This window comes from Fusarium falciforme, chromosome 8 (assembly GCF_026873545.1).
Source record: "Fusarium falciforme chromosome 8, complete sequence".
Classification (NCBI taxonomy): domain Eukaryota; kingdom Fungi; phylum Ascomycota; class Sordariomycetes; order Hypocreales; family Nectriaceae; genus Fusarium; species Fusarium falciforme.
Window position 1 is genome coordinate 3515998 of NC_070551.1, and position 25277 is coordinate 3541274.

The 25277-nt window shown below is 51.6% G+C and overlaps 10 protein-coding genes and 1 pseudogene across 11 annotated transcripts, besides 1 other annotated feature; 6 read left to right on the plus strand and 5 right to left on the minus strand.

Annotated features, from left to right (window-relative positions):
- Positions 1–165: 165 nt before the first annotated feature.
- On the plus strand, positions 166–4281 carry NCS54_01086100 (annotated as a pseudogene). The gene is made up of 11 exons: positions 166–1071; positions 1125–1239; positions 1850–1922; positions 2037–2140; positions 2197–2215; positions 2271–2392; positions 2444–2994; positions 3044–3317; positions 3362–3537; positions 3604–3787; positions 3836–4281.
- Positions 166–4281: a sequence feature.
- Positions 4282–4477: 196 nt separating this feature from the next.
- On the minus strand, positions 4478–5973 carry NCS54_01086200 (AB hydrolase-1 domain-containing protein; the record flags this gene model as incomplete). Its single annotated transcript, XM_053156154.1, has 2 exons — positions 4478–5200; positions 5254–5973. The coding sequence occupies 2 exons, from the start codon at positions 5971–5973 to the stop codon at positions 4478–4480; spliced, it is 1443 nt and encodes a 480-aa protein (XP_053012129.1).
- Positions 5974–7242: 1269 nt separating this feature from the next.
- Positions 7243–8058, plus strand: NCS54_01086300 (Cupin type-1 domain-containing protein; the record flags this gene model as incomplete). Its single annotated transcript, XM_053156155.1, has 3 exons — positions 7243–7370; positions 7426–7577; positions 7631–8058. The coding sequence occupies 3 exons, from the start codon at positions 7243–7245 to the stop codon at positions 8056–8058; spliced, it is 708 nt and encodes a 235-aa protein (XP_053012130.1).
- A 1694-nt stretch (positions 8059–9752) lies between these two features.
- Positions 9753–12074, plus strand: NCS54_01086400 (Zn(2)-C6 fungal-type domain-containing protein; the record flags this gene model as incomplete). Its single annotated transcript, XM_053156156.1, has 3 exons — positions 9753–9807; positions 10055–10971; positions 11025–12074. The coding sequence occupies 3 exons, from the start codon at positions 9753–9755 to the stop codon at positions 12072–12074; spliced, it is 2022 nt and encodes a 673-aa protein (XP_053012131.1).
- Positions 12075–12226: 152 nt separating this feature from the next.
- Positions 12227–13069, minus strand: NCS54_01086500 (Hypothetical protein; the record flags this gene model as incomplete). The annotated part of the gene is made up of 1 exon (XM_053156157.1): positions 12227–13069. One exon carries the CDS (start codon positions 13067–13069, stop codon positions 12227–12229), a length of 843 nt encoding a protein of 280 aa, XP_053012132.1.
- A 1946-nt stretch (positions 13070–15015) lies between these two features.
- NCS54_01086600 (Hypothetical protein) lies at positions 15016–15612 on the minus strand (the record flags this gene model as incomplete). Its single annotated transcript, XM_053156158.1, has 2 exons — positions 15016–15122; positions 15177–15612. 2 exons carry the CDS (start codon positions 15610–15612, stop codon positions 15016–15018), a joined length of 543 nt encoding a protein of 180 aa, XP_053012133.1.
- A 298-nt stretch (positions 15613–15910) lies between these two features.
- Positions 15911–17965, plus strand: NCS54_01086700 (PX domain-containing protein; the record flags this gene model as incomplete). Its single annotated transcript, XM_053156159.1, has 3 exons — positions 15911–16232; positions 16310–16979; positions 17035–17965. 3 exons carry the CDS (start codon positions 15911–15913, stop codon positions 17963–17965), a joined length of 1923 nt encoding a protein of 640 aa, XP_053012134.1.
- Positions 17966–18195: 230 nt separating this feature from the next.
- NCS54_01086800 (Hypothetical protein) lies at positions 18196–19011 on the minus strand (the record flags this gene model as incomplete). Its single annotated transcript, XM_053156160.1, has 1 exon — positions 18196–19011. One exon carries the CDS (start codon positions 19009–19011, stop codon positions 18196–18198), a length of 816 nt encoding a protein of 271 aa, XP_053012135.1.
- A 1741-nt stretch (positions 19012–20752) lies between these two features.
- On the plus strand, positions 20753–22869 carry NCS54_01086900 (Hypothetical protein; the record flags this gene model as incomplete). Its single annotated transcript, XM_053156161.1, has 3 exons — positions 20753–20800; positions 21060–21721; positions 21771–22869. The coding sequence occupies 3 exons, from the start codon at positions 20753–20755 to the stop codon at positions 22867–22869; spliced, it is 1809 nt and encodes a 602-aa protein (XP_053012136.1).
- Positions 22870–23128: 259 nt separating this feature from the next.
- On the plus strand, positions 23129–24149 carry NCS54_01087000 (Hypothetical protein; the record flags this gene model as incomplete). The annotated part of the gene is made up of 3 exons (XM_053156162.1): positions 23129–23367; positions 23416–23854; positions 24048–24149. The coding sequence occupies 3 exons, from the start codon at positions 23129–23131 to the stop codon at positions 24147–24149; spliced, it is 780 nt and encodes a 259-aa protein (XP_053012137.1).
- NCS54_01087100 (Zn(2)-C6 fungal-type domain-containing protein) lies at positions 24109–25216 on the minus strand (the record flags this gene model as incomplete). Its single annotated transcript, XM_053156163.1, has 3 exons — positions 24109–24637; positions 24696–24988; positions 25037–25216. 3 exons carry the CDS (start codon positions 25214–25216, stop codon positions 24109–24111), a joined length of 1002 nt encoding a protein of 333 aa, XP_053012138.1.
- Positions 25217–25277: the final 61 nt, after the last annotated feature.

The window sequence follows — 25277 nt, forward strand, 5'->3', positions numbered from 1 at the left end:
GATCAAACAATGTAACAAGAAATTGACCCTAAGGGACAGACAGTATCGCCGGGGGAACAAGCACTCTTGGACGACTCGAGCGGCCTCATCCACTTGACTCGATTCGAGTCTTAGTAGTGTCGAGGTATCCATTCAAATCTCGTCGCAAGCCCTTCCGCGATAGGTGCAACAAGCAACCGCTTCTATTCCGCTTCGTTTCCCGCGGGCTTCATGGCATCAGACATCGTCTGGGTCGAATCGCCGGACGGGAACGGTGGCGGCTCTTTCAACGTAGACAGGAACCAAGCGAGCGCCGTCTCGGGATACTTTGCACGGTTCTTTGCTTTCAAAGAAAAGGACGACCATGTGATCTCCGGCCTGAATTCTGACACCTTTTGTCTGTTTCATGACTGGCTACAAGACCGCGAACTGCCACCAGACCCGGAGGATGATGTTTACCAGACAGAACCTTGGCTCTCTTCTACGGCGCATGCCTGGGTTCTTTCTAGGATACTTGAAGCACCCGAGTTTGAAGATTTCTGCTTAAGGGCGTTCATGAAGAACTGTGCCCTTGCACCTTTCGGACCATGGAGATATGTCCAGGACTACACTCCACCGGACTCATCCATTCGTCGGTTCAGCAACCACTGGATCGCCTGGAATGTCAGAATTCTTAAGCGAGAGCCAACTGAGTTCGATGGCCTTGAAGCAACGGCGCTTGCTTCTCGAGCCGATGGGTATACGGGAAATCCACGACTATACGACTTTTCCCATTGGTACTCACCGTGTGGCAACCAGGCCAACGCTGCTTGTGAGCACAACCCAAAGGTCATGAGGGAGAAGAAAGGCCCGAGAGCATCTACCCCGATTGTTCCCGCAGCTTCAGTGTTTACTGCAGAGCGTGGCATTTCCCTCGAGGTGCCGCCTTCTCGACGAGGATCTCAATCAGCACGACCACTCTCATCTCGGCAGTCATCTTCAAGGCAGAATCGACATGGCAGAATACCCTACGAATCAAGGCCCGTGAGCCCTTCTTCCAGTGACTCGAGCATCTCTCCTAGAAGAAGATTTTGGCTTCGGTTCGCCTCAATTGTAAGATTAACTCAGCATCAATTAGCAGTGCCTCGTAGCTAACACGTATTCAGTTGACACACGGTACTTTCCTCTCGACAATACTCGCATTATGCGCGGTGATTCTCCCAAGTGAGAACGACGGCGTTCGATCCGGCACGAGATTCTACAACATCCTCTATGTCTCATGTGATATCATCTACTCTTTGCTCCCAAAGCATGGCATCCCGGTCTACATGTTACTTGCGCTCGGCGACGGTATCGCGCTAGCTATTAATACTAAATCCTGCTGTGAGATGGCCGAATCTCCAGTTTGTCATAAGCTGAAGGCTTTGACTGTTTTTGTGTGGCTGGGCATCCCGATTTCGTGGTGGTTTAGAACGGCGTGGGGGACGAGCGCGTTGATCAGTTGGAGGAACCATTGAAGGGCTATGAAGACGGCGGCTGATATACCTTTTCTGTATTTTTTACTCGAGGCGTTATTGAGATCAATGATAAAACAACGAATACTTGAGGTTTCAGATGCCGTGAATTGTGATTATCAGCCGTTATCTGTCAGATGCAGCTCGCGGAAACCTTCTCCTTTGGTCGGTGATGACAAACTGAGTGGGGAGAGTCTCTTCTCCCCGCACCTCTAGCAGGCACGCATCAATCAATCAATCAGTGAACCACTTGCCTGATAGCTCCAGTCATCCATCAACCATGTCGACTAGAAGCGAATCTGGATGGCAAAGAGACAGGAAACGGGCCAGCAAAGCGTGAGGCGACATGCTATGTGCCAACTAACATGCGCTGACAGCCATTTCCCTCAAGCTGCAAACGATGTCGAGATCAAAAGATCAAGTGCTCTGGCTCCGACCCTTGCGATCCTTGTAGGAGAAGGGGGCTTCCGTGTCAGTTTGAGGGGGAGTCGGAGAAGATTCTGATCTCGCGGAGGTAGGCCTGTAAGCTACTGTCTTGACTCGGTTGGTGTTGACATAGTGTAGATACCTAAGTGGCCTCCAAGCAAAGCTAGTTGCGTATGAGAAACAACTGAGTCAATCTACCTCTCCAGATGAGAATACTATACAAGTGGAGAGGTTAGAAACTTGTAAGTCGTTTATGTCTGTACCAGCCAGAGCTTGGTTGATGGCTGACCAGGCACAGCAAGCGAAAGCACAAAAGAGTCAGCCAACTGTGAAGGCAATTCCGCATGACCTATTTCTAATAAATTTTGACAGAGGAATGCCCTCTGGGATCACAGCAGAGTCCAGTAAAGCCGCCGATGTATCAGAAGCACCGCTCACGAATCCTCTTGCCTTGCGCACAGCCAACTGGGCTCCAGCTCGGCATGGCAACATGCGTGGGTATCTTGGAACTTTGATACGAGACGCAGCTGACAGAGTGTGTACAGTGTTCATGGGCACTTCGTCTAACTGGGCCTTTGGTAGACGCGTCTTGACCATGGCGCATGAGACACTCACCGGAGAGCCACTCCCCATAGACAACCTCCTCTTCGATGGCCACGTTTACGACCTGGGTTGGGATGGCCTCAAGGAGAATTGTTCTCAAGAGGAATTCGACTTCTCGACTCTCCCGGCCCGAGAATTCGCCCTCTATCTCATCAACTCGGTGCAGTTTCGCTGCGGCACACTGTTCCAATTGTACGACGAGGACACGTTTATGAGACAGTTTGAGCAGTTTCACGGAAACTCTGACGAGAATGAGCCCATGTCACCACTGTGGTATGTTCATTATCTGATCCTTTTGGCGTTTGGAAAGGCGTTTGTGGTGCAGATTAGCAAGTCAGCGAGTCCTCCTGGATCTGAGCTTTTTGTTCAGGCGATGAAGATGATGCCTGACCTTGTTCTCTTGGATTGCTGTCCGATCGAAAAGATACAGGTTCTTTGCTCTACGGCTTTGTACCTACAGTGTATCTTTTGTCGTCCCGCTGCACACAATGTCGTAAGTCGTGTCTAAACACGTATTGAGACGCTGTGCTGACATATTCAAGATTAGCCAGGCTATCAGCATGGCGCTGCAGACAGGAATACATACCGAGATGAAGAGCCAATACCTCGATGAGAAATACGTCCAACGGTGTAGACTGGTCTGGTCTACCCTCTACATCCTAGAGCGGAACATGGCATCTCTTCTCGGAGTCCCATTGTTAGTTGCAGATGAGTACATCAGCACGCCTTACCCCGTTTGTCCCCGGAATAAGCAGAGGACTGCCACTCTAGAGATACAGTTGAAAATTTCCAAAATACTCTCCAAGATCCACTCGAGTATGTTTATTACCTCATTTTGTGCGCCTACTGACATGTCAAAGGTGTTTATGGAACCGAAGGGCAGCTTGACAGTCGATATCTGGACGCGACGAGATCTGTTCTGAGGAGCTTCTCAGAGATTGCTGATCAGCTCAACACCTCGTTCGCGATTGGAGCAAATGACAGTGCGTCTGGTATTTCGCGAATCTCGGCGCATCTTCATCTTCAATATCATCAAGTGAGTCAATTCATGCGGTGATCCCGTGATATCACTGAATGCATACTAACAAGAGTTCACTTGCAGTGCATCGTGCTAACAACAAGACCATTGATGTATACGTTCCTACAGTCCAGACTCGGCCAGGCGAATGCTTCATTGCTGGACAGGTTAAAGTCTGAGAGCGTCAGACGCCTCGTTCAGATATGCTTGGAATCTTCGTATCGAATAATCAAGATACTATCAGTGCTTCTAGGACAAGGACTGCTGGGTACGTGCTTTAATAACGTTAATATTTTCGGATCTGACCGTCTTGCAGAAAATTTCTTGCCATTCGATCTTAATGCGGCGTTCACCTCGACAATTGCCATCATCATGGCGGCTACCATCGACGCATCGTTGGTAACAGATTACAACCACTGGATCCAAAAAGCCTACGCGGTTCTTGATGAGATAAGTTCACGGGGAAATACAGTAGCCTTGCACATTGGATCAGAGTTGAGACAGTTGGAGGATACATTGGAGAACCTACGGATGAAAGAGGGCCGGCTGGCCATGTCGTTTTCTGTTGGTGGACTGGACACGACGCAAGATGAAGCAGAGATTTCTATGCCTCCTCCTGAAGGTGCGTTAGGAACTGGCTTTTTGGGGGAGTCGCCCATGAATTTTGGGTTGAGTCCTGGGCAGCTGCTTGAGCTTGCGAATTCTTTGGATATTGATAGCTTCCTCGTGTCCATGGGGAGTCCAGATGATGCACGGTTATGAGACAAGTGATAACAGAAAAAGCTTTAGCACCTCGGCAGCCTGTTGGGTCTTGTATTCCAGCAAAAAGATGGCTATGCAAAAGGGTGGTTGTAAATTTGTATCAATAGAATGTAAAGAACTACAAAGCTCGGGAGAAGAGTACCAGGGTCAAGAGAAGGTGCTCCGGCAGGCTTCCATCTGGCCAAACTGGTCGCCATTAAAGACCATACTTCCAGGCCTCATCCTGACGGAAAAATGAGAGGAAAAAGTTGGGAGTGGATGTCTGCACGGTGGATTCCGTCCTCAATCCAGGAACAATCTCCGAAGAGCAGCCTCTCTTCTCAACCGCCTTTCCAGAAAGCCTATCCTTAATCCATCCCATCCACTTCATCTGACTAGCCTGGATAACAGGGAAGTGATCCATGGCGTTGTAGGTGACGTGCTCGATGCTATCCTTGAGTCTAGACTTCTGGATAAGGTTGCAGGTGTCATCGACGGCTGCTTTGACGCCCTCTTGGCGGACAACACTATCGTTGGCTCCATTTAGGACAAGAAGAGGTCCAGCGAATGTCTTTCGTCCGGCCTCAACCTTCTTGGCCCATTTCTTAGGGATGTCATCCTCGTACCACTTTGGCTGAGCCACCTCCTCTGGCTTAAGATCACCAAAGACCAGAGGAAGGAGAGGAAAGCAGCCGTCAACCTTGGCCAGAATGTTGTGCCAGCGATCGTAGGACTTGGAGGTCAATCCCGTGTAGTTGTACTCGGGATAAATCTTGCTGACAGAGTCGATCAGAGCGGTTTGGCCGAAGGTGACGGCCGCTACGATGTCGTTGTCATCGAAATAGGCGAGGTCGTCAAGGATCCTGGTGACGGGGGCGATGGCGACGGTGCCTTGGTAACCCTTGAGAGGCTTCTTGGCTTGTCTTTCGGCAAATGCCCACTGTATTATTACGAGTCAGTATCTGCAGTTTAAAGATGGTCATGGCCACTTACAGCAGCACCACCGCCTTGGGAGTGTCCCATCGCAACAAAAGGTCCCTTAGGGTCTAACAAGTCAGAAAATGCTGACCGAGCTGCCGTAACAGCATTGGCAAGATCATTGGCGTGAGCCGGAGCGGCTACCCAAGGATGGGGGATAGTGTCTCCATTGGGCAGCTCAGAGACGCCCAGACCAGCATAGTCCGGAGCTACAACAGCAATTCCTTGGAGTGCTAAAGCAAAGGGAGCCTGAAAGTGATATTGAAGTGCTCGGTAGCTGCTAGGCGCACACGGTTTGAAGGTGCCTGTGGTGCCGTGGGCCCAGGCCACCATGGGCATGGGCTGCTTCTTCGAGTTGGGGTTTGCAGGGTAGGGGCTATAAGGCCATAGAACATAGGCAGAAGCCGGAATAATTTTTCCATTGATATCTTCGGTGGTGTAGATGACTCTAGACATGGTCAAGCCACTGGGAACGAGATAGTTGGTGAGATCCGTGACCTCCTCGGCCTCAAGAACAACACCAGGGCCAAGATCGGCTGAGAACTTGGAGGGGGCCTTGTAGAATTCAAAGGTTGGATCAGACTGCTGCTCCGAAATCCATTGGGCAGCGTTGAAAGTCGTGTTCTGGCATTTTTCGTCGCAGGTTGTTGAGTCGGGGAAATGATTCTCTGCGATGACGCTGGAGGCAGCTACAGCTACCAGGAGGGCGGCTTTTTTGAGAACTGGGAGAACCATGATGATTTGACTTTGAAGATGCTATTGGTGATGAGAAACTGTGACTTTGATCCGCGACGAGGCCGATTTTTATATAATTTCTATTCATGATTTCCCTACCCAGTATTCCATTTCCCATACGCAGATGAGGCAATCCAGACATCCGCAACAAGTCGCAGAGTTGCATTCTAACAGTCAATTCCAAATTGTCCAACACGACTCTCATGATCCATTTCTAACTCCGAGCATGAAGGTATTCCGGAGTTGATGGAGTTCAGCGACGGTCCGAGCTGAATACGCCAGAATACGCCAATACGCGCCAAACCAACGAATACGCCAGGGGCTTATATACGCTCTCTTCTCCACCCGGCCGTCGCATTCAAGTGCTTATGCCAAGCCGATTACTATGGGGACTTGCTGTTGGTAAAAATCAAGCTTCTTTTTGGGCGGATGAGAATACGCCGAAAAAGATCGGCTCGGGCCGTGAAGCCATACGCAGGCTCGCACACCTTGATGTGAGGCCCTGGATAGAAGACTTCTCGAACAATAACATCACGGGGGATTAGATGCAATCTTGGGGGCCGTTTTCTTAGTACTATGCTATTCGATCGTTGAATCTGGCCCTAATATGAATGCCGGCGGTTGAACTCTTGGTGCCAAAGAGACCTCATCTGGAAGCTGGCACAAAATACCTACGATATTGGCAGGCAGCGAATAATAGGGCAGATTCAGCCCAGACTCGAATTCAGCTTACAAAGTGAATACAACGATACTCCCTGGTTGATGATTTGGAATTTCTCAGGGCGAATCAAGGCCTCCCCACAGCCCACGATATGTTTCGTAAGCCCAAGCCTCACCGAGATGCTTCTTCCCTCCCGCAGATCCACAGTGATAATCTCCGGCGTATGCAACTCTGTTCAGGAGTGTGTGCCCCTCGAGGGCCGCGTAGGGCTGACCGAGGCTTAGTACCCCGGCCGGCGTATCGCGGGGGCTTGGCTAGGCGGGAACCACTCCAAGGTGTCATTGGTATTCAAAGACTCTTTGTAAATGTTGATCTTCATTGTAGAGTAGCGAGTCTTGAAGTATAAAGGCTGTTGATGCCACCGTTGGGAAAGAACTTCATCAACACAACCAACACTCTCAACATTCACTCACCACCACTTCCTCACCACCACTTCCTCACCACCACTTCCTCACCACCACTTCCTCACCACCACTTCCTCACCACCACTTCCTCACAAACTCAACACCTTTTAACCTTCAACCTTCAACTCTCTTCCATCCTTCAAGATGCTTTCCAAGTCCATCATCAGCGCTATTCTGGCCTGGCCCGCTCTTGTGGCTGCCGCCCCTCACAACGTTGAGGAGCGCGCTGCTCCCGAGCTTACCATTACGCAGAAGCTGCGACTGGCTGATACGTGAGTCTTTGAGGCTTTTATGATGAATATTTGGAGCAGGGCTGATAGATATTAGTGAGATCGACCGATTCAAGCTTCTCCCTGATGACAAGGACTTTGTCTTTGACTTCAACAAGCAGGACGGTCTTGCTGCTGGTGTCGCCAACGCTGTGACCTTCCCTGCCCTTGTTGGTACTGGCCAGACCTTTACTGTCGGCGAGTTTGAGCGTATGACTCCTCAACTGTTTTCTCTTTGGAATATTACTGACCATCTTTGATAGCTTGCTCCATGGCCGTTGTCCACATCCACCCCCGAGCCGCCGAACTCCAGGCCGTCATCTCCGGTCGCATCTACACCGAGATGGTCCCCGAATCCGGCGTCACCGACGCTGAGGGCAACCAGCGCGTCATCCGCAACGAGATCGGCCCCAAGATGATGACCGTCTTCTACCAAGGTTCCTTCCACACCCAGATGAACCCTGACTGCGAGCCTGCGGTTGTCGTCACCACCTTCTCCTCCGAGGACATGGGTGCTAGCTTGATTGCCAACAACCTGTTTGCTCTTAAGAACGAGACCATTGCCAACACTTTTGGTCAGAGCATTGCTGGTGAGGATATTGACAAGGTTCGGGATGCTATCCCCAAGACTATCACCTTTAAGGTTGAAGAGTGTCTTGCCAAGTGTGGCAAGACGAAGCGACAGGCTTAGATTGTCATCGAGGTTTCTCTAGTTCATGATGGCTAGGCTTCGTGGTGAATCAACTTCACCGGGGCTTACTTCATGGGCTCAGTTGGAATGCGACAGAGCTTCTTTTTAGACTTTCAGTAGACATTTATTAGGGAACGGTTCACAGTAGCAGATATAGATGTTAAGGATGGAGCTAGATAGCATTGCATTGTTAGGCTCTTGAATAAATACACTCTTGACTGCTAGAAATATCTTGACTTCCTCAGCAATGGCCCATTGTGGTAAAGTTAAGCTGGCATGGGTCAACCCAGGCTACGGCACATTTTCCCGGCAGTGGCTTGGCCATGATTCGAGATAAGGGAGTGGTGAGAGGCTCGGGTAGTGAGCCGAGTCTCCGCAGCCCGGATCAATACCCGATAATGCCTTTCTCATGCTACTGGGGATTCAAAGACGTCTTTACCATCTGACAACTCTTGAATTTGACAGTTGTATATCTCTATTTGCTTGATTATACCGCATTATTTCCCAGGATGGCTGAAAATACACAGGTTGTCGTCGTCGCTGGCTCGGGCAACATTGCCCAATACCTCGCCGAGGAGTTCGTCCAAGATAAGACACACGATGTCATTATCATTTCTCGATCCGATCCAGAGTTCTTCAGGAGTCTCAATGTCCCCTTGCACAAGTTGGGCGAGTACTCGAAAGACGCGGTCGTGTCAATCCTCGATCGCGTCGACGCGACTGTTCTGGTTTCGACCTTGCACACCGACGACCCTACGGCTTTCACCTCGCTGCATGAGACACTCCTTGCCGCTTGTAAAGAGTCCAAATCATGCAAACGGTTCATCCCAAGCGAATTCTTGGGAAACCTCCGAGATTTTCCAACCTTGCCTCGTGGGATTCAGCGCGCAAGACAGGCTTTTCGGAAGACACTGGCAGCACAGTCCGACGTCAAGTGGACGCTGGTCAACCAAGGTTGGCTGGCTGACTACTTTGTCCAAATACCTGATGGATCGAGGAGTTATATGCGTCCATTTCCCGAAGGTTGGCCGATAGACCTGCAGGAGAAGACTGTTCGCGTCGTTGGTACTGGAGACGAGCCTGTTGGTTGGACAGCTGCGAGGGATGTTTCAAAGGCAGTTGTAAAATTGGTATCTTTTGATGACTGGGACGATCATACATATGTGTTTGGCGAGCTTGGGACATGGAACGAAGCTATCGAAAAGGTTGAACGCTTCTGGGGTGTTGAGTTGAAGGTAGGTCATCTGAAACACGCACACATCGCACAACCCTGCTAACGGCCGAACCAGCGTACCTATGTTACCAAAGAGATGCTCGAAAAAGATCTCACACGAGGAGTAGAGGATGCAGCATGGTATACAGCAACCATCGACGAGTGGTCAGGGTTTGGGGGGACTGCTGTGCCCCGTGCAGAGGCCCTCAGGCACCGTGAGAAGTATTTCAAAGACGTTCACTTCCGAAAGATTGAGGAACTTCTTCATGACTCAAAGACCATGCAAATCATATAAACTGTTACTTTGATCATGAGGTTCTGGTTTCTCCCATCCATGGTTATTATGTAAGCTTCTCCTCGTCCGATAACCGCTCCGCCGGGATCACCATCCCTTTTGGGAACAGGCTAGTCTCGCCGACGAGAGTCACTACCTCTTGCTACCAGCTGGAGCTGCACAGTTCCAAGAACGAGCTCTGCAAACATGCATGCGAGATCGGCCAAGAAGCCCAGGGGGTCTTATTCCTACGGCGGATGTCGTACGTGCCGTAAGAGGCACGTCAAATGTGATCAGGTTCGACCTCAATGCCTAACTTGCAAGGCCATCGGGGTTACTTGCGATGGATTTGATGACTCTGGCCTTCGATGGGTTACGGCTTCGGGAGAGTCTTCTGGAGGTAGAAAGGTGTCGATGAGGATGCCAAGGAGGCCATTCTATCCTGGTGGGCGCCTTTTTGAGCTTACCCTTGGCTTTCACTTGGCAATCTTGTTAACATGGTGTACTAGAACGGTCCCAGGTTTCGATGAGCACAGAGTTGAGGTCAACTTTCTCAAACAAGACTATTGATGAGTCTTTGTCAACTCTGGAGGCCAAGTCCAGAGATACTGGTACACCCAACGATGAGGCAGTCACGATAGGTCCCTTTGGCGTGTTCAGCGTCGAGAGCAACACGACGACTTCAACTCCCGTTTCTGATATCACGACAAAGTACAATTCAGAGGCCCAAGCGAAACAGCCTAACACTCCGGAAAACGCAGTTAGCCTCAGTCATCAGCCCCTGTTAGCCGTGGACTCGATGCTTAACACAGATAATCTCCTCGACTGGACGGATCTGTTCGACCTGGACTCAAGCCCATCTTGGTTTCCTGCTGAGTCTACAATTGACATTGATGCTCTAAACGAACTTCCACATACAGCTGCACTCCCTTCTTTCAATAGTGACGCAAGCTGGGAAGGTGTGCATCTGTCAAATTTAGGCATCAACTCTCTCGCTCCCTTGAAGCCCAAGACACCAAGGATCGCCTTCTCAGAGTTGGTCACGGTTGAAGATGCTCAGATGCTGCTGAAGCACTATAGCGACTGCATGATAACACATATATGGTCTCTACCTCTTGGACAAAAATCATCCATGGATATTCATATCGATGCAGCAGTAACGACGCTGGCGAGACTAACCTTTATCGCAATCCGGCCCGTCTCCCATGCCTCACTCTCTCACTTATACGCTGTACTGGCATTGTCTTCTATGCACTTGGCGAATGGGAAAAAGGAGAAAGATGCAGAATACTGGCAAAAGTTTGCTGAACGCCTTAACAAGGAGGCCCAGGAGACCCTGAGGTACTCGCTCCAGCATGAAGTTTCCCCCAAAGCTGCGAAATACAAGGACATGTTACTCTCGATCTCTTCCATTCTATCGTTTGCTGTAAGGTGGCCGGGGACTTGCTAGTTTTCTGATTTGTGCTGATCAAAGACCAGATCCTCTTCGATAGACAGAAAGACGTAAAATCCTATCTTCTTGGGTCCGAGAAACTCGTTAGAACCTGTGGATTAGCCAAGAAGAAGATTTCTCGAAAGATTAGTTATCTTCACCACACCTACACCTGGTGCAAGATTGTTGGTGAGAGCACATACGTCTTACCAAACCCGGGCAACGCCGATCCAGCTCTGGATATCTCTACCAAAGATCAAGCACCTTGGAAGGAAACGCCAGGTATATTCTCTCAGATTCCATACACTGATAATCGTCAATATTGTTACAACACACGACTCGACGACTTTCTGGGACTCGAGCCGTTTCAGCAAGAGATGGATGCGGAAACGATATACTCCAGGGAGGGCGAGTCACCATTGGATTACATTCCATCAGAGGGCAGCCCTGGCAAATCAGACTCGACACTTCGATTTCTCTATGGAGTATCCGAGACCTGGCTGAGTCTTGTCTCGCAGACAACTCGGCTGGCTAACTATATGGAGAGAATCTCTCAGTCCCGGGAAAAGCCTGACACTGCTTCTTTGGAATCCCTGGAGAGTCACAAGAAGCACCTCGAGAACTTGGTCTGGACTTTTACGCATAGCAACCCATCACAGGTCGAGGATTTGAACGACGCCTCTGAGAGTACCCCCCGAGCACATCTCGTGAGGGCACTAAATTATGCCTTGATCATCTTCTTCTACCGTCGAATTAAAGAAGTGAATCCCGGTATCCTTCAACAGCATGTGGATAACATTGTCCGAGCTTTACAGGAGTTTGATGCCGCCTGTGAGAGAGACGGCATTGACGGTCCCGGCTCACCGTGGCCCGCGTACCTGGCTGGCTGCGAAGCGATGGGTAGCTCTCAGAGGGAATATCTGTCGGGCTGGCTACAAAAGTCGTTTGATAAAACTGGTTTTACGAGGTTCAGGACAATCATTTCTTGCATGCATGAGGTTTGGAGGCGCCAGGAAGAGGCGCTGGAGACAGGGAGACAGGATTGGACTTGGGTTCATGTTTCAAAAGAACAGAACTTGTATGTCATGTTGTGCTAAGCTGTTGTATTCATGACAGGGAATCCATGCTTGGTTCGAATTCTCACGACTGGTCTACTGAACCTTTATCTGGACCATCATCTGAGTCAAGTGTAGAGTTGTTGCCACTGTGACCAGAATCCATAAGAAACGTCTATATCCGCATATTTCAATCATGCTTCCCATGTCTCTTTCACAATCTTCCAGTATCGTTCCGGGTCAGTTCGAGCATGGGCGACATGGGCACTATCGCCAAAATCAACCTGATGCAAGACCGAGTAGCCCTTGTCTCGAGCGTCCTTTCCATGTGCTTCAACGATAAAATGTGGAACAAGAGGATCGGCACGACTATAGACATATGACCGACATGTCTCGACTGTACGTGAGAGATCGTTGGCACCATCCCCCCATATCGGAACCCAGTCCCGACCCCCAAGTACGCGGACCCATACCCACATGACCGAGCTAAGTAGGTGAGCCAACGGGAGAGAGACAAGGCGTTGGAGCCAACGGCCTCGAGGGACACCGAACATGACGGCAGAGACAATTGACCGGTACTCATACCGACCAGGTGTTGAATCGAGTACGGTGGCATGTAGTGGAAGTCGTCCTTGGTCCTTGTCGTCTGGCGAAGCAGTTGCAGCATATATATCTGAGAGATTGTAGGTTGTGCTCAGGCCAGAGTTGGAAAAGGCGTGGATAAATAGGGATGGCTGTTTGTCCTGCGAGGCTGTCTCTGTGCCCAACACGTTTCGAATCACCTCGACGGCTGGGATAAGTTCCCTTCGTGCTTCTGGGATGAAAAACATGTGGCGAAGGAAAGACTTGAGAACAAGGATGGTCGAACCAGGGAAAAGCTCTTGGTGTTTGGCGACATATTTGGAAATGTGATTATCTTGTGCAAAAGCCCACGCCGCAAATATGATAAGCTGTGGACCAGGTTTGGTGTCTGCCTTTAGGTCCGGGTTATATAGGAACACCGAAGGTGAGAGTTGTACTCGTTGGATTTCTGACATGATGACTTAGACCAAGATGAACGATATGTAAGGGCCTTGGAAGTAAATAAGGTATAAATAAGCTTCAACAAGGTTGAAGGGAGTAAGCGGCTTTATACTCGTCATCGTTCACTTCGCCGACGTGAGATAATCGCCGACGGAGATTAGGAAGTGAGATTGGGGTTGCTTGCACGTCTTGGCTACCTCTGGTCCTTCGACAGGGGTCTTGACCAAGGTTGATCGTTTGCACCACAAACACGGTTACCATGTAAGAACGTCGCGGACCTCGTGGACAAGTAACCTCTTTAGGTTCTAGTCCAAGCATAGGCTCAGCGCAGTATGTCTCCTAGAGGAGGAAGACAGCGTCTCAACAAAGCTGTCAGGTGACAGGGGTTGGTGTGGACCCCGGTCCCTTGATCGATCAGGATCTCGCACTCGCTTAATACATGTCAGTATTGGGGGCCAGATGGCGCTATTGATGAATGCCAGGTACCATGAGGATGCACATCGCATCAGTCCATCGAAACTGTCTTCACTCTACTACAACCGCTTGTCTAACTCCTCTTCCATCCAGACAAAAACCGCTCGAGGGGATTCACCACAGTGTCAATCACCTCCTGCAGAAACTCCAAGTTGTCCAGATCGGCGTCCCTCGAAAACCCGCCTTCTACACAGAGTCTAATTGGCTCAGAAAGGTCATTTCCATATCGTGCCTCAACCGTGGACTGCCATTCCATGGCGGTACATTGATGCGTCCAGTCGTTTGGCTGCCCGTTGTTACAATATGCATTCCAAAACGGCTGCTGCTCTAGGGTCTCCTGGTAGGTGAGTTCCAAGAGGACCACACCTAACGAGAACAAGGTGGCTTCCGTATGTAGCCTGGGATCGTCTATAGTCTCTTTGAGGGTGAATGAGAGAGATTCATGTCGGAGAAATGGCTTTATGGGCATAAGAGGGCAGTCAAACACGAAGACTTCTCGACGATCCCAACCTCTAGGGATCCAACACGAAGTTCCGAGTCCCAGAATAGTCCGGGCAATTTCAAGCCCCATCTCGAGACGATCTGGGAGTCGCGGCATTCTTTTGCTAAATGCCTCAAGATCTAGCACTCTTGACTCTGTGAGAATTGAGTGGTCCCAAGGATGGAGGGAGAGCTCGATGGCGTCCTGGTTGACCTTTAAATACTTGTTGCTTGTCCATGTGGGGGTGCTCTTGAGAAATGAACATGTGTCGCGTTCCCAGCTCCGTGAGTGGCTCGATGATGTTGAAGAAGTGCTTAAGGGGGTATGAGAGAAGCGGACAGACTTTCTCGTCGACCCGGATGAACTATTTCGAACGGTAACGTCAGTGTCGGCCATCTTTACCCAGCTCAAGTACCTGTCAAGGAGATAGTCCATTACCTCGTGTTTTGAGCTGAAAGTTGAAGCACTCGTGATTTGTCACCTTTTTTCAACTTTTTCTTCTCACTCCCCAGCCAAGACTTCAAGTCGTCAGACATGGCTGGGGTGACCAGTGTCGAAGTCGCAGTGATAACAGAGGTGGCAACCCCAGATGGTCGAGTTCTTGTCTCGAACACTTTGGACGTGAGCTCCCGGTGTGCCTGTATCCTCAAATCTGTCATCTGATCCAATGTGACGCTAGGGCTTGAAGAGGCATCGATGGGTTTATATTTCCCCTTTATAAGCTTGACTCTTGTCTGCTTCATTAAGGCCCCAGTCTCAAGGAGTAGCTTCAGGTTTGGCTCGTTGGAATCAGGTTCTCGGGGCTGGTATTCGAGCCTAACGCCGCAATGGTGCGGGCAGCAGCAGTTCCATCCATTTTTTAGGGCACAAGAGAGTTTTTTGGCCTCGGATTGCAGCTGTAAGAATGTCCTGGCTTTCTTCGAGATGGTTTGGTCCCAAGACGTCCCGCTTCTAGCAGCTTCCGCGTTTATATGGGAATCTTTGGCTAAAAACTTGTACAGACTGTCATTGATGCGTACGATCGTATCCAACAGATGTTGTCTCCGGGTCGAGAAGCTTTGTCTGAGCCTGAATAGTTCGTAATCCAGTGTAAAGACCCTTGGGAAGTCGACCTATGGAGAATCAAGTTAGCCTACTACCGCGATGCTCTTTTGGACTATGAGTACGGGTTGCGATAACACAATTGCTGCTGCAGAGGAGTGCCCTTGCCTTTCCATCCGGGCTGACAGGTAACATGCTATGTAGCTCGCCCAGGGCCTCTCTCATTTCCAGCAACTGTCTTTGAAACCATAACATGTACTGGCTCTTGACGCGGCCCTTGAGCTTTGCCTGAATGTCTGGATCATGCCATAGCTTCGACCGAGAGTCTTCCTGCAAGATGGCCTTGGCCCCGGGATCAATGTCGACTGGCGTCAGGAGAAGCTCCAAATTTTGAGAATAGGCAATCGACTCGTCCTCTATCGTTGAAACGAGGGCCATAAAGTCTCGCTTAAAGTGCCACCACCGCTCGGCGCCCTGAAGGTACCGTACGAGCGGCTTTGCCGCCTCAATGAGAATCGGGAAGCCGCCAAGGACGATACCAGCGATTTCAAACCCCGACATCTCGAGTATTGGAAGGTTTAGGATGGTGCCAGCCCTCAAGACTGCGCTGATATCAAAGGAAGACTCTCAGATCATCTGAGTGAAGGTGAAGTCTAGAATCACGCGTGGTTCAGGTCAGAGCCTTGTGTGACGAGAATGGGCGTGATACCCCTCACCAGGAGACCCAATCATTTGGCATGACCAGTCAGCTTGTGTGTGATTTGCCGCCACCAAATGTGCAGAGAGGTGAGAATATTCACAGCTTCAAGCCGCCGGGTCTAGCCTGGACCCTACAACTCGTCAACGGTATCCGGTTACAATGGCGGCGACACCTGAAGGCTTCCATTCCACACCTCAAAACGACGAAGACGAAGAGGAAACTGTGATGCACCGTTTAGTGCACAAATGTGAACAGCGACTTAAGAGTCTCTCGCATTCCGTGCAAAACTCAACATCAGTGCGACAGGCCTTTGACAATGTTGACAACTCAAGAGGGCGTTTCTCTGTGTGGGCAAAGAATATAGGGGCACACAAAGCCTCCAAGTCCACGAGCTCCCTAGAGTACCGGCTACGGGATGGGGTGCATATGCGAAGCAGTATCATGCGTGCCTTGGTGGACATCAAGGAAGCATCATGCTGGGGTGAGTCTGTGGTGTTTTCCGCCAACATAGGCTTTCTCGGAATGCCTCGCAATTCCACTTACTCACGTATCATCCAGCAAAGGATATAGCTGCGGGCGAACGTCCCGATCGTACCAGTGAGCCGCTTGAAGCTTTCAAGGACGCTGATAGAGACGACGATTTCGTTGCAACCACCGAATTCAGCGAGCTTCTGTCCATCATCCAAGCTTCGGTCGATCGATTATTCCGACTTTCTATGTTGATTCGCCGCAAGCGTCCTCGGGGACGCGAGCCTACGGAAATGGGGGCACATGCTGTAGATGCGACTATGGACATCCGACATATCAAGGACAAGTTTCCCAAAGTAAAGGCGGAAGAATGGCTTGCTGTGCGCCTCGGCACCGCCATAGCCAAACGAAGGGCATTCATCTCTTATCGACAGCTGCACCATCAGCGTTTGGCAAAGCAACATAGAGACTCGACAGAGGAAGGCGCTGCTGGATCGAAAACAGCACCATCTACGATAGCTACTACATACGAAGAGGGTTCTCTCGATATTGAGCAGCAAGCGGCTAGTCTAGCCAGACTCAGCATCGTCACTGGAAGCACATCCTTTGCAACAGCTTTCGGGGGCGATGAGAATGGAGATCTTTGTGTACCAGCTCTGAACCGACTGAAATTTCACGGCATCCAACTTGGGTATGACAGCGCCTTTGAGTGCCCTTTCTGTAGGACTATCCAGGTGGTATCGTCTGAGCATGAGTGGAGGTTTGTTTCCCGTCAGCTGTGTTCGTTTGAGTGACGACTAAGGTAACCAAAATAGGAGACACATCTTTTCCGACCTCCAGCCCTACGTCTGCACTTTTCAGAACTGCTCATCAGATTCTTTCTCTAGTAGACACGAGTGGTTCAACCACGAACTCGACTCTCATAGAAAGCAGTGGCACTGTACCAAATGCCACCACATCAATTTCACTTCAGCCTCCCAACTTCGAAGTCACTTCGACTCGACACATCAAGGATCGTTCACCGACGCCCAGTGGCCTTTGATATTGAAAGCCTGTAAGCGGACCTTGACGGCATTCGGGCCCTCTTCATGCCCCCTCTGTTTCACCTGGGCCCCCCCAAGAAGCGAGGCCTACAACGCCAAAGAGTTTTGCCGTCATCTTGGGTCTCACCTTCAACAACTAGCTCTGACAGCGTTGCCAATCGCGATAGAAGGGTTGGTTATTCTTGAAGATGAGGGCCATGATACAATCCCGGATGCTTCAGACGACAATGAGCAGGGTGCAGGAGAAGCCGTTGGTCCCGATATGTCAGCAGAGCCTCCAGAACGAGACATACAACGCACACACGTCAAACTCGTTAATATCTCCGAGAAAGACAAATATTTGGTTTATGTGGTATTCAGCGATGGGAATGGGTGGGAGCTGAAAAGAGAGTATCAAGAGTTTTACGACCTTCAAGCCAAACTCCTGGAACGGTTTCCTTACCAGCAGCACAGCTTCACTCCTCACGAGCATAGCTTCCCTCCTTACGAGCATAGTTCCACTCGGAAGTTACCAAATCTCCCACTTCTACCTAGCCCCATTAATCACGTCACACTAGCCCTCACGGAAAGACAAGTGTCCAACATCGACACGTACCTTACGTGCTTGGTCAACCTGCCCACTGACATGTCCAGGTCGGATCCAATGTTGGAGTTCTTCAAACCACGAGAGGGGGACCGAAACCTTCCTGCCAACGAGTGGTGAGCCGGAACGTTCAACAAAAAGCCACCACAATGGTTTAGAATGGAGAGCAGCGTGGCCAGACAACGACTTTCGATGTTTCTCGATGTTTCCGCAATTATAGCAGGGGGCAGGATCAAACGAGTGCTACTCGTGAGCAACAGTACTGGGTATTCTTGTTATTATAGGTATCTAATGGCCCATTCAAGTCATTCTGTCCTGATTCATTTCAAACAATAGCGCCGTGGTTCTCGTCAATCCTTGTACGTAAACACCGAAAACATGCCCAGCGAGAGGGCCTGCAGCCGCCGCAGCCAGGCCAGGAAGCTGTGCAGCCAGCAGCTTGATATCTCATCCCGCAGGCTCTGCACCAGCTCCTCGAGGCCGGCGGCCCTCTTCTGCAGCGCCATGCCGCCTACCCTCTCCTCCTCGAGCTCTTGCTTCAGCGCCTCGAGCTCCTCCCGTAGTGAGTTTGCCTCCTCCCTCGTCTGGTCGAGCTCCTCCTTGAGGGTGGCGTTTTCCTGGTCGAGCCTGTCCTGCGCTGATAGGAACTGCTGGCCCTTGGCCTGCAGGGTTTTGTTGGAGCGCCTCAGCTCGGAAATCTCCTTGATGCCCTTGTGCTCATCGACTTGGGATGACCACCCTTGCTGGGCGAGCTGGTCGGCCAAGTCTTTATTCTTCCATGTCAGGAAGCGGTTAACCCAGTCGAGCTTTGAGCGTAGAGCCTCAATCTCGGCGCGCTTATCGGCCAGATCAAAGCGTAGTAGGTGCCGGTGGTGTTGGTTGGCTAGGTCTATGATGGACTCCCAGTCGGCGACGACCTCTGGGGCGTCCTCCTCATGTTCGGTGCAGAGGCAGAGGCCGGCGAGCTGGTCGAGGATGACACTGGAGGCGGCCTCTGGGCGTGAGCGGGACAGCTGGTTAAGCAGACGGAGGATCTTGGGGCGCCTCTCGCGGTGGGCAGTGTCACAGGCCGAGGACAGGGCGAGGCACGAGTAGCCCTCACGGCCGGGCCCGCGTCCGCGGCCGATGCGCAGCAAGGCGGCCGGGTCCCAGTAGTCTTCGGACATTGCTCCACAACATGCCCGGGCTCACGTGGTTATGGTGAGTGAGTGAGCCGGCGGTCACAGACAGCACACGGGGAGAGGGGGTGACGAAAAAGTCGGCGAGGATTTTTTGCTGCATGCGAGAATTTAAAGAGGAACAAAGGTCGGATTAAAAATGGCTCAATGGGAGGAGTTTGCACGATGGGGCGGTCTGGAAGCCTCGATATCCCTGCGCTCCCTGCGCCGCGGGGCCAATGGCGAGCCCCGCAGCTCACCGACTGTCAGTTAGCCGCCCATATGAGGAATAGGACGGACGCCGGGCAATGGGAAGGTTGCTTCTACTGCAGGACACGGTTTTGGACGGAGTAGATCTGGTACGATGATGGGAATTGGAGAGTTGGATCCGGAGCATCTCTGCAGTAGTTAGCAGTAGTCAGGGCATTAGCCGTGCCAGACGAGAGATCCAGGGAGCCGGCGATAGGTTTCCACGTGCTCAGCCCAGGTCAGACCCAGTGTCAAGCGTCAAAAACATCATGAACTATCAAGCGCTGGCTCAGGCACCTGAGACAAGCCTCACACCAACTGGAAAAAGAGCAGCTGACTTGAATTAGTGTCACCTCGGACGCTGTGCGTGTTGTCACATTGCGCGCGTGCAAGGTGTTGCAATCACTTCATATCACATCAACTTTTTGAGGCATGTGCAAACCACAAAGATACTTCTTTATCTAATCCGCGTCATGTGACACGACCCAACAGCAACCACCAAGCTGATCATCTGTGAGGCCTGTCCAGATCATGCGACTCGCAAGGATACCCCGCAACAGCGACAAACGCCTGATGCTGATGCTGATGCCTCGCACAGCAGCGACCAGATCCTCCTGCTCAGCTCAGCAGCTCAGCTCAGCCCCCAAGGCATGATATAATTATACATGCGCGGTCCTTGGTTCTATCGTCCCGATCCGCCCCAAGACTGCCTATCTCTGGTGGATCAGGCAGACACGTCACACCCGACGCGCTGCAAACAACGTGTCCCTGCCCAAGCAGCAGCAGCGCTCTCGTGATGGAGCCCAGGATCACCATGCCCCCGGATTTGTTGTGCATCGCGTTATGCCTCATAAGGCTGCAATGTCGTCATTCCGTCCCGACGCCGGTTTGTTCTTTAAAGGCCCCTGGTTTGACGTCTCGAGCCTCTTGGCTTTAGGTAGGTATATATCGCCTATTATCTTGCCCGATACAGATACGGGAAGGGCACCCTTCCAAGAATGCCCGGCAGGTTCTCTTCGCTGAGGCGATCAACGAGACCAAAAGGTCCCGTCTTATCGTCGAGTTCGCGCAAACCGGCCACGCTCTTTGGCTCGTCCAAGTCTCGACCTTCTTCCTCCCATGGACAACCTCCAAGCGGGGGGCTGTTGAGACCTCCCACGCTGGGGGGAGGCTCTTCTCGAAGATCCAGATCCCATGAGGCCAGTCGCCGACCCCGATATCCCCCAACGCCGAGTCCGAGAGATTCCTACTATGGCCGTCCCAAGAGAAAGGAAACCCGTTGGCGGTCCGTGTCGCCTCGCGCCCGACCACCTCCGCCCAGACCAACGGATCGCGTCCTTCGACGTCGCATGAACCGAGACTCTGATATGTCCGCCGACGAGGACAGCAGGCCTGTCTCTCGTCGGCCATCGCTGAGCCCTCCCCGTTATCGCACCGATCGACCTCCCAGACAAGAACGCCCAAGACCTCCAGCTCTTGGGCACGAAGCACCACCATCGCCATGGCCACCGTCTCCGAGGGTGCCGACGAGCGCACGTCCCCCGATGAGGTCATATCCAACAGATAGTTATAGACCAGATGCCCAACGACGACCGTCGTATGATGCGTCGCGCTCCCCAAGATATCCTCCTCGGGCACCGAGGCCGTCGCCTCCTCCGGGCTATAGACCAGCACCTCATCTCGCTTCAGAGATGCTGCGTGGGAGACCCAGGTCAAGAGATAGATCGCCGGTGCCCCGCCATCATGATACCGGCCCCTCTGCCGATCGCGAAAGGAGACATCCCCTTGCTGGCCCGGCTAAACCACAGGCCGCTCCTGAAAGGCCAGTCAAACCTCAAGCTGCTCCCGAAAGGTCGGCCAAGCATCAGGGGCTCCATGAAAGGCCGCCCATCAGGCTTCCGGACAGACCGGCTCCCAAACCCGCGGCCACACCTGCAGAAAAGCCTGCCCAGAAGCCTGATGAGAAACCGGCTCCAGACCAGCAAAAGAGCAAGTCAAATGAGTTTCTTCAACATCTCCCAAAAGCGTTCGCAACGTATATTGGCGTCAAATCGTTGAATGAGCACGCCGACACGGCCAAAGAGTGGGCCGACTGGTTCATGAACATCCAAAAAGCCCCAGATGAGATGCGCGGTCTCTCTAGCAAAGTGACTGCAGCCAAGGACACCATCGACCAGATCCAGAATACCATTACCGCGCGTCCCGATTTACTGGAAGGCGACAGTGCCGATGCTCTTAGGCAACAGATCGAGTCGGCCATCAAGAATGCCAAGGTGGCCCTGGATAAGATGACCAAGCTTCTCCAGGACCTAAGCGATGATGGCCTGGAAGGGACGGTCTGGGAGGGTTTCCACAACTCCTATAGCTCGTATAGATACAAGAATGAGTGGGAGGCCAAGATCAAGGCAGCGGACGCCGATCTTGAGAAGCAGTTGGGAACTCTCAACTCGCTCATGGTCAACATTTACTCGTAAGTGCCATCCGGAGTACTCACAGTCGTTCATGCTGATGGGACCTAGACGTGCCCTCATGAAGCCAGCACCTCCAGGGATGAGCAATCCACCTCCACCGCCAGGGTCGAGCAAGCCATCTGCCTCCACGGAAGCAAGACGGTCGTCTCATGAGCACAGCTCTTCGAGATCAAGGGCTGGTTCAACTGGACTGGACCCTCCTCCGATGGGTCAATTTTACAGACCTCCAAGTCCAAACCCGACACCGGTGCCAGAAAACCCTGCGGAAGAAGCGGCTCCAGAAGCTGCAAGCTCCGAGCCTGCATCCAACGAAAAGACGCCTCCAACTGAGGGACATTCTGAAGAGAAATCGCCAGAAAGCAACACTGACAGCAAACAAGCTTGGTCAACTCCGCCAACCGGAGCCCCGACCAAAGATAACGTCCAGGCCGATACTGATTCAACTCAGGCACCGAAATCCCCACCTGATGCTGTTGCACAGCAACCGAGCGAGCCGTCAAAGGACGAGCCCAAGAATGAAGAAGCCACCCGTGAAGAGCCTCCCCCACAACCAAATGCTACAAAGGCCAAGGCGCCTAAACAGCGAGAGCCAGCAGACGATCCCGAAGATGTGCTCCTTGATGCCGCCTGGAATGGCGACATCGGCGCTTGCGGAGAAGCTCTTCGCATCGCATCGCCACTGACGCGTGACCTTCAAGGTCTAACACCACTGCACCTCGCGGCGGAACGTGATCATCTTGCCATCGCGATGCTATTGCTTGATCACGGCGCCGACTGTAACGCCCGCGCCAACGGAGGTCGAACGCCATTGCATCTCGCGGCGAGGTTTGGCTCAGCGGCCATGGTCGAGTTTCTCGTAGATGACGGTCGCGCAGACCCCAATGCGAGGACGAATGATGGACGTACGCCTCTGCACTACGCAGCGAGTGCTGCAGTGGACGGAGACGACGAGAGGAGAGAAGTCGTCAGGATTCTTAGAGATTGGCGAGCAGACCCGACGATTGAGGACAACAAGGGCAGAACGCCTCGAGACCTCGCACAGAAGCGAGACTATTGGGACGTCTCATCGACGCTGAGGAGAGCAGAGAAGAAGTGGGAGGAGGATCACAACCCAAATTGGCTTCAGCGACACGGATTCATGAAATAGAGCTTGAGATACTGTAGAGAAAAGCTTGCAGGAGCGTAGATTTAACATGACTCATTAATTGACCGAGTTGATCATGAGACAATTGATGGTGTTGCCCATTCTCCATTCTCCCTTGCGGGCCAAAGGAGCCATTGACATTCACTTCACGTGGAGTGAGTGACCCCACTGATGTCACCTCACACTTATTACCCCTCCCCCTCGTCCATCATTTACAACTCTCACGACATTCTTCCCTGTGGTATCAAGCATCTTCTCAATCATGGCTACCAACGTGAGCAACGTGACTCAATTCTCTCATCTCACTCTCAACGAGGGCGTCAACGCCTTTGACGAGTCGACAGACGCCGCCAAGGCCATTTCCAAGGTCCTCGACTCGACTCTCAAGCAGCCCGGCGCGAGACGCGTTTACACTGGTGTTGAGATTGAGAATCCTTCTACTCTTTGGCTTTTTATTGATTGGGAGACTTTGGAACACCACAACACCTATCGCAAGACTGCGTGAGTGTTTCCTTTTTACTGTGAGAGTTGGGTACTGATCATCTGCAGCGACCATGGTCCCATCCTTGAGTCTTTGAATCCTTATGTCAACTTCAACAAGTACCTCAGCAAGCACGTCACTGTGAACCCCCACCCCCCAGAGGACGTCCTCGACAAGGCCCGATCACCCGTCACCGAGGTTCTCCTCGCTTTCTTCCCACCAGACTACGACGTCGCAGCCCGCGCAACAGCAACACGTCGTCTCGAGGAATTCGCAGCCCGCGCACTCAAAACCTCGCCAGACTGGCGTGGCATCAGCTACGGCTGGAGCGTCGAGAACGATGTGCCCGTAAAGGGCGACGAGGACAAGACGGGCAGCATGCTCGTTGCGTTCATCGGATGGCCGAGCGTCGAGGCGCATCAGAAGTTTAGGGAGACGCAGGATTTCAAGGATCACATTGGCTTGCTGAGGGAGATGCCGCAGTTGATCAAGTTGAGCGCTTTCCATGTTAGTTGCTTGAGTAAGGAGGGTGAGGCAGCGCCTAAGGCTGAGGAGGATAATCATGGGCATGGACATGGCTGTGGGGAAGGGTGCTGTTGAGCGGCTTTATATTAATGAAGATGGATTTAAATGTGCTTTCTAGCAGTGATTGCTTTGTCTTGGGTTGTAGATGAGTGTGTTGGCTTTTCTCGTTAATCAGGCAAGAGTTGGCGTTGTTGCAACGCGTGAGCCGCTCATCCGTGAGCTCTCCTCCAAGCCATTCAACATCTGGAAGCCCACAGCGCTCCCAGATCCATCCTGAAAGCAGCAGCCACCGGGAAAGTCTGCTCAATCCTTTCCAGAAGTTCAATAATGCAATCATATTGCCATTGGTCCCATGAACGCGCGCCGGCAACTCTCAAAGGGAAGAGGACAAGCACGGGCGATATCTTGGAGTTGTCGAGAATCATGCCGCTGAGCACAAGAATGGTAGAAACGTGCGTCTGGATCTCTTCTTCGCTCAGGTTTGGGACTCGGATGCCCATGTTTTGCCAGTGGACGATTTCGTAGTCGAAGACTCCAGAGAGGTAGATGCTTGTTGCTGAGAAAAAGACTTCGGCTAGGGAGAGAAAGTCATCATCCGCCGTTGTTTCGCCTTTGAAGGTTGAAGTTGGCGTAGATTCTCTGCGGGTTGCCTGCCAAAGAGCAAGAGCATGTCTCAAACGAAATCCTTCCGCGGCGATGTCGTGAGCTTCATCAGGTATGCCATCAGGCTGGCCATCTTGAAGCGAGCAAATGAGATTACTTGCTCTGGAAACCCAAAAATTTCAGTTAATCGTGCAACTAAAGAAAATCCCGAGAATCTTACCGAACTCGTAACGTCGAGCACAAGACAATGATGTCCAGCAGGGTATCCAATGGATGTGACTGATCAGCGTCTAATCCTTGTAACTTGGCTGAAAGGCTTTGCCATCCTGGGTCTGCAAGGAATGTAGGCTCATTAAATATGATGGCTCGACAAACTTCGAATATCCTGATCTCCGTAAAGAATCTCTTCCCCAGACCGGATTCAAAAGCCCATGGGCCGGTGGCAACAAGAGCGTTAGATGTACCGTGGACAAGATGCTGGACCCAACCTTGGCCTGTCGTGTCACTCATGAGCTATACAATATCAGCATGAGTCAAAAATACCGAGTCTTTTGAGCTCACCTCAAACAATCCTAACAAGTGGGTCGTCCAAAGAATGCTATGTCGAAGGTTGGGTAGGATTGCGAACTGATTGAGGGCAGTCCGCAGACCAGCCACAGATTTTGAATAGTGATTAACAGCAAAGCGGTAGCTTTCGGTTGAGTCGATGCCTTCTGCTAATCTGCTTTTCGTAGCTTGCATAGCTCCGAGTGAGAGGACTGCATCTCGAAGATATTCCCCCGACGATGAGCGTTGTATCAGC